Source organism: Mustela putorius, unplaced genomic scaffold (assembly GCF_011764305.1).
Source record: "Mustela putorius furo isolate JIRA1106 unplaced genomic scaffold, ASM1176430v1.1 tig00000589_pilon_pilon_pilon, whole genome shotgun sequence".
NCBI classification, from domain to species: domain Eukaryota; kingdom Metazoa; phylum Chordata; class Mammalia; order Carnivora; family Mustelidae; genus Mustela; species Mustela putorius.
The window spans coordinates 11,337,560-11,350,772 of NW_025421425.1; the positions used below are offsets into that span (position 1 = coordinate 11,337,560).

Here is a 13,213-nt window from a genome sequence, read left to right on the forward strand (position 1 = left end):
AGCAGGCTAATAAAATAAATAAATAAAAATTAAAAAATGAAAAACTATTGTTTGTAGGAGGGATAAGCAAAAGGATGTAGTTCTATATTGATAATATTAAACTGACAAGACTAAGTGATAGTTTGGATAGGAAAACAATGGAAGAGAGTTTCAAAACAGCTTTCTACAAAATACAGTTGGATTACAAAAAAACTATATACTTAGCTAGGTTGTCTGATTATAAACAGATGATATAGTTGGTTAAATAAAGTAAGGTGGTATATGACATAGGGATCACTGACAGACACATGAAAAAAATGTTCAGCATAATTAGCCATCAGGGTAATTCAGATCAAAACCACATTGAGATTAGAATGGCAGAAATTAACAAGGCAGGAAACAAGAAATGTTGGAGAGGATGTGGAGAAAGGGAAAACTTCTTACACTGTTGGTGGGAATGCAGGTTGGTATAGCCACTTTGGATAAGGAAGATATGGTATATATATATATATATATATATTTATTTATGGAATATTACTCAGTCATCAGAAAGGATGAATACCCGGCTTTTTCTGCCCGCGGTGTCTCAGATTCATTCTTAAGGAACTGAGAACTTAATCTTCCAAAATGTCAAAAAGACCATCTTATGCCCCACCTCCCACCCCAGCTCCTGCAACACAAATGCCCAGCACACCAGGGTTTGTGGGATACAATCCATACAGTCATCTCGCCTACAACAACTACAGGCTGGGAGGGAACCCGGGCACCAACAGCCGGGTCACAGCATCCTCTGGTATTACGATTCCAAAACCCCCAAAGCCACCAGATAAGCCGCTGATGCCCTACATGAGGTACAGCAGAAAGGTCTGGGACCAAGTTAAAGCTTCCAACCCTGACCTAAAGTTGTGGGAGATTGGCAAGATTATTGGTGGCATGTGGCGAGATCTCACTGATGAAGAAAAACAAGAATATTTAAATGAATACGAAGCAGAAAAGATAGAGTACAATGAATCTATGAAGGCCTATCATAATTCCCCCGCATACCTTGCTTACATAAATGCAAAAAGTCCTGCAGAAGCTGCTTTAGAGGAAGAAAGTCGACAGAGACAGTCTCGCATGGAGAAAGGAGAGCCGTACATGAGCATCCAGCCTGCTGAAGATCCAGACGATTATGATGATGGCTTTTCAATGAAGCATACAGCCACCGCCCGTTTCCAGAGAAACCACCGCCTCATCAGTGAAATCCTCAGTGAGAGTGTGGTGCCGGATGTTCGGTCAGTTGTCACAACAGCTAGAATGCAGGTCCTCAAACGACAGGTCCAGTCCTTAATGGTTCATCAGCGAAAGCTAGAAGCTGAACTTCTTCAAATAGAGGAGCGACACCAGGAAAAGAAGAGGAAATTCCTGGAAAGCACAGATTCATTTAACAATGAACTTAAAAGGTTGTGCGGTTTAAAAGTAGAAGTGGATATGGAAAAAATTGCTGCTGAAATTGCACAGGCAGAGGAGCAGGCTCGAAAAAGGCAGGAGGAAAGAGAGAAAGAGGCAGCAGGACAAGCTGAACGCAGTCAGAGCAGCATGGTTGCTGAGGAGGAGCAAGCTGCCAGTAAGACCCAAGAGAAGGACGATGAGAGCATCCCGACGGAGACAGAGGAGACACACCTTGAAGAAGCGACGGAAAGCCAACAGAATGGTGAAGAAGGCACATCTACTCCTGAGGACAAGGAGAGCGGGCAGGAGGGGGGGGACAGTATGGCTGAGGAAGGGACCAGTGATAGTAACACTGGCTCGGAGAGCAACAGCGCCACGGTGGAGGAGCCGCCAACAGACCCCGCCCCAGAAGACGAGAAGAAAGAATAAATGTTGCCTTGTTTTATGTGTTCTAAATACTTTTTTAAATGAAAAAAAAAATGTTTTTTGAGTTTAAAAAAAAAAAAGAAAGGATGAACACCCAAAATTTGCACTGGCATATATATGTATGTATGTGTGTGTATATATATATACATATATATATATATATATATATATATACACACAATGGAATATTCCTCAGTCATCAGAAAGGTTGAATACACAAAATTTGCATTGGCATAGAAGGAACTGGAGGGGATTATGCTAAATGAAATACGTCAAGCAGAGAAAGAGAATTATCATATGTTTTCACTTATATGTGGAACATAAGGAATAACATGGAGGACATTAGGAGAAGGAAGGGAAAAATGAAGGTGGGGGGTGGGGGCAATGAGAGGGGAAGATGAACCATGAGAGACTATGGACTCCGGGAAAAAAAAACTGAGGGTTTCAGATTAGAAGGGAAGATGGGTTATCCTGGTGATGGGTATTAAGGAGGGCATGCATTGCAATGAGCACTGGGTGTTTTATGCAAATAACGAATCATGGAACACTACATCAAAAACTAATGAAATACTTGTATGGTGACTAGAATAACATTAAAAAAAATAAAGTAAGTTGGAGTTATTAAGATAGATCTGGTCCTGGGATGTCTATTTTAGAACCTCTGAATACAAATGGGACTTAAGGCCATGGAGAAAAATATATTTCCCAGGGAGAGAGTTCTGCATAAGAAGAAGACATTAGATTTAATGCATGAGAAATACACAGGAGACTGGAAATGGGCAGAGAGAGAAATTGGAGTAGAATGCAATGGATGGCAAGGAATTGGATGATTCCAAGGGTGGAAATTGGAAATAAACAAAACTGAATAATAACCAGAGGTTATAGCAATGTGGAATTAATCAATTCATATTTAGGTTTGGCTGCTTATTTTTTTATAGTGAAAATATTTCCCAAGGAATAATAAAATTGAGAAGTGAGATTAGAGAAAGAACATATGATTTATTTTTTTTTTAATTTTTTATTTTTTATAAACATATATTTTTATCCCCAGGGGTACAGGTCTGTGAATCACCAGGTTTACACACTTCACAGCACTCACCAAAGCACATACCCTCCCCAATGTCCATAATCCCACCCCCTTCTCCCAAACCCCCTCCCCCCGGCAACCCTCAGTTTGTTTTGTGAGATTAAGAGTCACTTATGGTTTGTCTCCCTCCCAATCCCATCTTGTTTCATTTATTCTTCTTCTACCCACTTAAGCCTCCATGTTGCATCACCACTTCCTCATATCAGGGAGATCATATGATAGTTGTCTTTCTCTGCTTGACTTATTTCGCTAAGCATGATACGCTCTAGTTCCATCCATGTTGTTGCAAATGGCAAGATTTCATTTCTTTTGATGGCTGCATAGTATTCCATTGTGTATATATACCACATCTTCTTGATCCATTCATCTGTTGATGGACATCTAGGTTCTTTCCATAGTTTGGCTATTGTGGACATTGCTGCTATAAACATTCGGGTGCATGTGTCCCTTTGGATCACTACATTTGTATCTTTAGGGTAAATACCCAATAGTGCAATTGCTGGGTCATAGGGCAGTTCTATTTTCAACATTTTGAGGAACCTCCATGCTGTTTTCCAGAGTGGCTGCACCAGCTTGCATTCCCACCAACAGTGTAGGAGGGTTCCCCTTTCTCCGCATCCTCGCCAGCATCTGTCATTTCCTGACTTGTTGATTTTAGCCATTCTGACTGGTGTGAGGTGATATCTCATTGTGGTTTTGATTTGTATTTCCCTGATGCCGAGTGATATGGAGCACTTTTTCATGTGTCTGTTCGCCATCTGGATGTCTTCTTTGCAGAAATGTCTGTTCATGTCCTCTGCCCATTTCTTGATTGGATTATTTGTTCTTTGGGTGTTGAGTTTGCTAAGTTCTTTATAGATTCTGGACACTAGTCCTTTATCTGATATGTCGTTTGCAAATATCTTCTCCCATTCTGTCAGTTGTCTTTTGATTTTGTTAACTGTTTCCTTTGCTGTGCAAAAGCTTTTGATCTTGATGAAATCCCAGTAGTTCATTTTTTCCCTTGCTTCCCTTGCCTTTTGTGTTGTTCCTAGGAAGATGTTGCTGCGGCAGAGGTCGAAGAGGTTGCTGCCCGTGTTCTCCTCAAGGATTTTGATGGATTCCTTTCATACATTGAGGTCCTTCATCCATTTTGAGTCTATTTTTGTGTGTGGTGTAAGGAAATGGTCCAATTTCATTTTTCTGCATGTGGCTGTCCAATTTTCCCAGCACCATTTATTGAAAAGGCTGTCTTTTTTCCATTGGACATTCTTTCCTGCTTTGTCGAAGATTAGTTGACCATAGATTTGAGGGTCTATTTCTGGGCTCTCTATTCTGTTCCATTGATCTATGTGTCTGTTTTTGTGCCTTAATTTTTAAAAAGGGGGAAATTTTAGGAAATGGAGAACAAATACATTTAAAGATGATGAAACATCCCCTCAATGTACAGCCTCTCTTTTTATTATTTTTAAAATTTTAAGATTTAAGAATAGTAAGTTATGACTTTTCTTAATTGTCTTACTATTTGTTACATAAGGAACCACATGCATTATTCAAGCTACAGACTATCACATACATCATGACTGTTAAAATGTTACAAGAATTATTGGTAATATTAATCCAATGGCCCGAAAATGTCAGCTTTCTTCTGTGTCCATCCTATCATAAGCGAAAGAGTGGTCCTATTAAATGATGATTAGTCATAGAGGAGTAGTTTTGTCTTCCACATTTACATAGATGTAACTACACAAATTAATTTGTTTAGTGAAACAAAGGAACAACAACAGCAATGAGAAAACATGACAAAAAATAAGGTAAGAAGAAATTGACTTAAAAGTGATATATATGCACGCTTCTATAATTTTGAATATTTGTGCTATTGTAATATCTTAATTGATGCAATATAATCTTTTCATCCTGGAGTTACTTTGATTAAAACATTATCTAAAGTATCATAAAGTAATGTGTGATCAAATTTTAAACCTGAATGTATTTAAAATTGACCCTTTTCAATAATGTCAGAAAGGAGAGTGAAATGATTTCTTCTAGGACTGCACGTGTTTACTGCCTGAGATCATCTCTCCTAGTCAAAAATCAATATTACTTTCTTTCATTCATCAGTGATCATAAAGCTTTTCAATAATTCTAATTTTAAAGAATGATTACAGGGAGTATATAGTCATTGATTGCTTAAAGGTTACAGCTAAAATGAACACAAAGGTAATTTCATTTTTAATGAATGAGGCTTTTTGAAAAGTCAAACATTTCTCCTCTGACAAAACTTTATGCATGAAGGTTATGTATTTGATTATGTGTGAATTTGCTGTGTGTGTGTGTGTGTGTGTGTGTGTGTGTGTTTTCAATAATAAACTTCTATGCCATTCCACAGCTGGAAAATTATTTTTGCTCCATTGAAAATTGTGTTTATCTGAAAAAAATAATTTCTTTAAAGTTCTAAAGTGGATTTAAATAGTTTTATGACATGTGGTGATATTAAACATATGTTCAGATTCTTAATATTCCTCACGTCAAGAAATAGAATTTAATATCCCCCCCCCCTTGAGTATAGGCAAGGATGAATGACTCACTTCTAAGGAATAAAATACCACAGGAAGTTTGAAATGTAAATTCTAAAATACGATTGTAAAATACTAAAACTTTAGTCTTGAGTGCCCTCGCTCCCTCCTCGTAGACTAGTGCTTGGTGTTCACTCGCTCTTTTGTCTCTCTGGCTCTCCCTTCTCTCTCCTTTTTCTTTCCCTTCCCCTCCTCTTCTCCTTCTCCTGGTCTCCATCTCTTCCTCTTCTTTGTTCATCTTCCTCATTTCCTCCTCCTCTTCCTTCTCCTCCTTCTTCTTGTGCTGCTTCTCTGTCTCCTTCTTCTTCTTCTCCTTCATCTCTCTTTGTATCTCTCTCTCCCTCTTTTAAATCTCTCTCTCTCTCTTTCTTTCTCTCTGAGCCCAGTCACAATCCAAGGAATCCAAATCTATCTTGGTTAGTGAGGTTGACTCACTTGGTTAGTGAGGAGAACAGAATGCTTGAAAGATGGACATATACACGGAAAGAACAATGGTACCCTCGGGGACAGCCAGCACAAACTCCTAGCTGTATGACTGAAACTCCTACAAGCAGACCTTCCAGCAGTGGTCAAGCCTTCACAGAGGATGAAATTTGGTTGACAATTTGCCTGCAAATTTGACTCAGGGTGACGTAGGATCAGAACCTCTGATTAAGCTCTTCTATTTTTCTTGACTTTTAGAAACAGTGAAATAAAAATATGTTGCTTAAGTAGTAAAGTGTGGGGATTTTTTAAAAAAATATTTTATTTATTTATTTGACAGAGATCACAAGCAGGCAGAGAAGCAGGCAGAGAGAGAGGGGGGAAGCAGACTCCACACTGAGCAGAGAGCCCGACACAGCGCTCAATCCCAGGACCCTGAAATCGTGACCAGAGCTGAAGGCAGAGGCTTAACCCACTGAGCTACCCAGGCGTCCCAGGGGATTTTCTTTAATATGGCGATAAATAACACATGATCATATATAAAATTTAAATTCATGAAAAATTTTACTTGGCTGTAGAAAAGTTCTCCTAAACTAAATTCATCTTCAGGGTGCCTAACTGGCTCAATTAGTGAAGCATGCATCTCTTGATCTCAAGATGATAAGTTCAAGTCCCACGTGGAGTATAGAGGTTGCTAGAAATAAAATATATTTTTTTAAAAGTTCACCTACAAATCTAGTGGTACCCCAAGATGAGATAGTCTCTTAGATCTACCTTCAGGGGCTTTGATAATCGGTGTTCATGAGTACAAAATTGTCTCTTAGCTATTCCACTAATTGAGTTCCAAGTACAATTAAATGTTTTTTGTATATATGGCATTATATTTTATTCATAGATAATTTTTAAAATCTCTCACATTGGGGGCACCTGGTTGGCTCAGTGGGTCAAGCCTCTGCCTTCAGCTCAGGTCATGATCTCAGGGTCCTGGGGTCGAGCCCTACATCGGGATCTCTGCTAAGCAGTGAGCCTGCTTCCCTCTCTCTCTGCCTGCCTCTCTGCCTATTTGTGATCACTCTCTCTCTCTCTGTCAATTAAATAAATAAATCCTTTAAAAAAAATAAAATCTCTCACATTGGAAAGAGAACTAATCCACATGATGTATTACAAGATACGGACTCTATTTAAATTTTTATCCTTTAAAATGATGTTTACTTTATCCCTTAAATCATAATGTTTCTAGGAGAATGTTGGTGAGTGCTAATTAAAAGTGAGAGAGCACACATTATAGTGTACATTTCTTATAGAAATTCCAAGGAAGTTAGTAGTCTTGGGAGAAATAATATCAAGTAAATAGAAGATAGGTAAAAGGTCATAGATCAGAGCTGCTTAATTTCCTCACTTCACCTTATATAAAAATTTAAGGTGACAAAAAAAAAAAAAACCAAAACCAAAACAAAACAAAACAAAAAAAACAAGCACATAATACAGAAAACAGGCATTGTGTTTTCCTTCATTTCCCAAACCCACATGGAGCTGTTGCAGCAGAAGATAAATCATTGCATCATGAGATTAGGAAGCTCAGCTGTAGTTTAAAAAGAGTCTGGAGCAGTAAGCATCTATTGGTCCATATTTAAACTCTTGGTCTTTTACAGGGAGCAAGGAGAAGTAATTCAAATATTTTAATGTTTAAGGTGGATATCTTTATAAGGAAAGTTACATGAAGGATATTGGCAAATGAACTTAAAGCATTCGTTTGCAGCTTACACTGGAAAATGTTTTAACATGAACAGTAAACATCTGCATATTCTCTAAACGCAATGTTCATGTCCTCTCCTCTCTGAAGATTTCCCTAGCATCTTTCAAACTGAATTGATTCCCTAGTTTTTTCTACTCTGTAGTTTGTTTCTGAGGTTAACAAAATGAGGTTTAGGTTTGAAATAAGTTGATGGAGAGAAAATATTCGGAGACCATAAACTCTTATTTTCCCTTTGCTTAAACACTTACCCGTTGATAAAATTTAAGTAACAAATTATTTTCCTACTCAAGGATTAAACCCTACAGTTCAATGTAGAGAAACAGACCTTGATTTCTCTTTCTCTTTTTGACATTGTGCAAACCACGCTGAGGAGACTAACCCAAGACTCTACCAACCTTGGATTTTACCAACTAATTACTGCTCCATTTCTCCAACTTTGATCAGCTCTGCTACTGTTCTTGGCTGTTTTATGATCTGTATTGCTTGCTGAAGACAATATTGTCCTTGAGGACAATTCAGATCATCTACCTACCTTATTCCCAACCTAAATCTAATGTTTGGTAATATCCACATCACTTCCTGGAGCTGATCCACGGTGCCCTCCTTTCTTGCAGTTAATGAATGAGGAAAACCAGACCACAAAACACAGGATAATAAGCAATTAACTAATCTAAAGAAACACACATACTTCCTGAATGCTGAAAAATAACAACAAAAAAATACAGTTGCTTCATTGTCACAGGTTTTCCCAATGCTAATTTTACAACATGAACCCGGAGTTTTCTCTGAAAGTGAAAATAACCTAATAGGATCCACCTACTTATGTTTAAGCTCTAACCAGTATCCTTCCCCTTAGATTGAGTGTTGTTATTCTCAATCTTCCCAGAGAGAAAGAGAGAGAGAGAAAAAAAAAAGTGGATTTTGAGTGCCTTGGGGATAATTACTTTGCAAATAAACATTGATAACAGATTGTATGTTGTTGGGGAAATATAATTAAAAACAAAATCCCCTGCCAACCAAGAAAATCTCTCCACAAAGGCAGAAAAAGAAAGAAAAACATCTTATTATTGAATAAACATTAAAGCAGAATATGATGTGCATCACAGACAATGTACTAGTGATTACAAAATCAGGAGGAAATCTCACCTTTGTAGATGAGCAAGCACATACGATCCATTGCACACAGGTTCTCAAGACATAAACCACACCTAGTTCTCAAGTAGACTATTTAACAGCATGATTTCTCACATATAATTCATGCTAAATACACTTGTTAATTGGGTTGACCATCTGTGTTAGTTAATTGGCTTTATCTAAAGGAAAAAATAAACCTCTCATATATAGTTTTACAACTTGGGAGCAAGACACCCCACAGATGTTAGACTCCTATCCTCTCTCAGACAATGAGAGTTAGAGGCATTATATCCATTTCAAAGAAATGGCTCCTATGTATTTGAGAAAGACATTTCTGGGTTTTAAAGTTGGTAAAGTCTTATTTAGCCTTTAAAACATTTACTTACATTTCAAAGAGAAATCAGTTATAATTAAACATTTTTCTAAAGTAAATGCTCTAAGAAAAGGGAGAGATGTCTTCTTTCTCATATCTAACAGGGAGAATTAAGCCTATTAATTTTACTATGCATTTAGTTTCACAACATATATATTCTTTACCCCCCCCAAACAAACCTCCAAATTGCACAGGCAAGTTCTGTCCACTTATCTGTACATTTCCTCTGAGTAGCAAAAAGCAATGCTTATAATAGAGTTCAAAAATAATTTTTGAGTGAGAGATAGATAAGTGGAGATAATATTTAATTTCCATGACACATAAAAGCAATAAAATCAAGATACTCAGAAAATTTTAGATTTTGAAGGGATTAGAATAAAACTCCCTTATTAGTCAGGAAGTGGTATATAGAATCTAAAATTTAAGCAAAATAGTATCAGAAGTTGCTAAGTGTATTAAGGTGTCTCAGAATAGCTTGTTTTCCACCCTGGTCTTAGCAATTGATGAATAGCTACAAACTGCTCACAACAATTTATTAACATCACAGTAGCTAAAACATCACCTAGGACTTTTGAGGAAAAGACAGGGAAACATGATTAACATCCTACAACCTGAAGTTCCTCACATTCATAAAGTTTTATATAAGGAATTGTGCTCAAAATAAAGAAAAGCAGGGGCACCTGGGTGCCTCAGTGGGTTAAAGCCTCTGCCTTTGGCTCAGGTCATGATCCCAGGGTCCTAGGATCCAGCCCAGCATCTGGCTCTGTGCTCAGCGGGGAGCCTGCTTCTTCCCCACTCTCTCTCTGCCTGCCTTTCTGCCTACTTGTGATCTCCGTCTGTCAAATAAACAAAATCTTTAAAAAAATAAAAATAAAAAATAAAGAAAAGCAGACTTTGAGGGAAAAAATGTAAAGGGGCTGATGGAAGTGAGATTGTATGAAAATAAGAAGAATTAGTTTTCAAGTAACCAATCCCTTTATGGAGAGATTGTAGGTTCATTATTTTGAAATATTCTCAGTTCCTACTATGAGTCAGACTCTGGAAAATATAGAATGTAAATCTCTATCATATTGTTGGTGGCAGGATCTTCTCCAAATTATCTCCAAAACTTTCTCATTTTTGAAATATCTTTTCCTCCAATCATGGACTTTACCTTCAAACATACTGAAATTAAATATAAAATGAAGGGGATATTATTATTATATTTCTTGCAGTTTTCCGCCATATAAATTCAGAAATGTGAAAAAAAAATCTGTCTTCTGGTAATAGATTCAACCATCAGTAAGTCACAGTGTTATGTATGCAACTCCCTCCTCCTTAATGGTGTAGTAAGTGTAGGACTTAAAACAGTGATAATCACTACTGTATTTTATGCTTCTTACTGAATCATGCTCCTATTTTAAATCTGGTAGTATTATATATTCCTACTGGATTTTTAAGTCTAAACTTAGATACATGTTTGTTTGTTTGTTTGTTTGTTTTTCAGAAATTGCTTCAATTTGTGAGCAAATGTCTATTTAGGCAACTGCAGACACCGTAAGAGTCATGGAATAATAGAGCGCTTTTCCTGCCCTACTAGTGACAGTCCTGCATATGTTAACTAGAAAGAAGTTTTTCAGTTAGGGTTCCCCAGATTAACTTTCTTCCCCCTTTGGAGCTGTGACCTTTTGATGATGAATGCGTCAGTTACACAAATATTTAACCAGGTTTTAAAGGAACAGTCTTTGTCAAAGCTTGGAATCAGGGACTGTTTTCATGCACTATCTGAAATAGACTTATAATATTAAAATATGATGAATGAGAATGCTGAAAAATAATAAATTTTAATGAGACTAAGCTTTCAATAACCTGGAAACTCATGCCCATCAGGGAACTGCAGCTGAAAAGTTTAAACCTCATAAATCAGAGGTTTAATACCTTGCAGTCAGCAGAATCACATGATAAATTTTTAAAACTGTAGGTTATCAAATTTTGCACTCAAATATTCAAGGAGAGTAATCAAAAATTTGTGTGTTTAACATTTTACCCCACATGGGTCTACTGATAGAGAAGAGAGGATAATGATTAGGAGCTCTGTCTCTGCAGTCAGAATATCAGCATTTAAATGTCAACTTCAGGGACAACTAGGTAGGTGGCAGGTGTGTTAAGCAACTGGCTCTTTGCTTGGGTCAGATCACCATCTGAGGATTGTGGGATCCAGCCCTGAGTCAGGATCCATGCTCAGGGCGGAGTCTGCTTGGGATTCTCTCTCTCTCCTTCTGCCCCTCCTCCTGCTCTCTCTCCCCCTCTATAATGAATAAATAAAATCTTTGATCAATCAATCTCAACTCCATCTCTCTCTAGTCACCTAAATTTGACAAGTTTCTTAAATTGTAAGCATTGCTTTCCATAGGTGCAGAATATAGGAATTGGAAGGGGAGGTGAATCATGAGAGACTATGGACTCTGAAAAACAATCTGAGGGTTTTGAAGGGGCGGGGAGTGGGAGGTCGGGGTACCAGGTGGTGGGTATTATAGAGGGCACGGACTGCATGGAGCACTGGGTGTGGTGAAAAAATAATGAATATTGTTTTTCTGGAAATAAATAACTTGAAAAAATTTTAAAAAAAGAATATAGGAAATAATCACCTATGTCATAGAATCAAATAAGGTAATAAATGCAAAATGGCATATAGTCAGTCTTTATAAGCACTATCTGTTGTGATTGCTAACTGAAGAAGTAAAGTAAATAAGCCTGCCCTTTCAAAACACACCATCTGTACATGGTATACAAACTAGTTCCGAGTAGATCTTTGCTGAATTTTAAGTTAGGGGTGCCTGGGGGGAGGCTCAGTACTTTAAGCATTTGACATTTTTGGCTCAGGACATGATCTCATCCCCTGACTGGGACTCTTTGCCCAGCTTGGAGTCTGGTCTCCCTCTACCACCCATACTCACCTGCTCTTTCTTTCTCTCTCTCTCAAATAAATAAATAAATAATATATTTTTAAAAAATAAAAAATATATAAATAAGTGTGTAAGTAAATAAATAAATATTAAGTTAGATTTCCCAAAGCATTATAAGAGGATTTCATGTAGTATCTCGTACATACTTAGCAGGAACAGAATTAGACACCTGGGTGGCTCAATCGTTAGGCGTCTGCCTTCTACTCAGGTCATGATCCCAGGGTCTTGGGATCGAGTCCTGCATTGGGCTCCCTGTTCACTGGGGAGCCTGCTTCTCCCTCTGCCCCACCCCTCCACTTGGGGGTGGTCTCTCTTTCTCTCATAAATAAATAGACTAATATATAGATAAATAAATAATTTTTAAAAGAAACAATTATAATAACAGCTTAATTGTGACAATAATTTCTGTAACTCTTGGAAACCCATGGAGGAAAACTTAATCATTCTATAAAATAAATGAAAAATGAATTTGTCTTCTTTTTTGTAAATTAATGGTTTAAAAAAAGAAAAAGTGTTAACCTTTAGTTTGAGTCCCTTCCTGACATCAAACAATATAACATATTTTCTGAGATATAGAGAAAAAGAAACCTCACTCCCCTCATCATTTCTGAGTTTTTATGCTAGGCCAGGGGAGGATATATTTGTGATAAAATCCATATTAAACCGCTGGCACTCTGTATTGGAGGCTCTAGGATTCATATTATTAGGACAGCCTGAAAAGTCAGGTCAGTAATGATTAGAAGCCCATGTAGAGAGAAAGTATACATGATTTTTTGTAATAGAGAACGGATTTAGCAGCTATAGAGCCCTTATTTTGGGCACTTTAGATCTAAACCACTTAAGTGACAAAGCAAAGTACCCATAGGCTTTCTACTACCTAATTATATGCTGACTTGTAGAGCATAGGCCAAGATCCAGCACTAACCCCAGTAGCTTCAATCTCAATAATAAAGTAAAAACCTTATGAACAGAAGTAGAATAAGGAGGTAGTGCTATCCTCTTATTTAATATTGTTCAAAAGTGAGTTTCTATTACTCTCATATGAGAAGGATATTCCACAAGTAAACTATTAAAATGTATTTAAATCAACAATCTAATGCATTA

General features: G+C 37.3%; 1 protein-coding gene across 1 annotated transcript; it reads left to right on the plus strand.

Moving 5' to 3' along the window:
* The first annotated feature begins 550 nt into the window (after window positions 1-550).
* LOC101672900 (SWI/SNF-related matrix-associated actin-dependent regulator of chromatin subfamily E member 1-like) lies at window positions 551-1,895 on the plus strand. The gene has a single exon (XM_045082040.1). It carries the CDS (start codon window positions 607-609, stop codon window positions 1,837-1,839), a length of 1,233 nt encoding a protein of 410 aa, XP_044937975.1. The 5' UTR covers window positions 551-606; the 3' UTR covers window positions 1,840-1,895.
* Window positions 1,896-13,213: the final 11,318 nt, after the last annotated feature.

Bases quoted from the DNA above. Each gene is read 5' to 3' on its own strand.
- LOC101672900 (XM_045082040.1), top strand. From the start codon at position 607: ATGTCAAAAAGACCATCTTATGCCCCACCTCCCACCCCAGCTCCTGCA.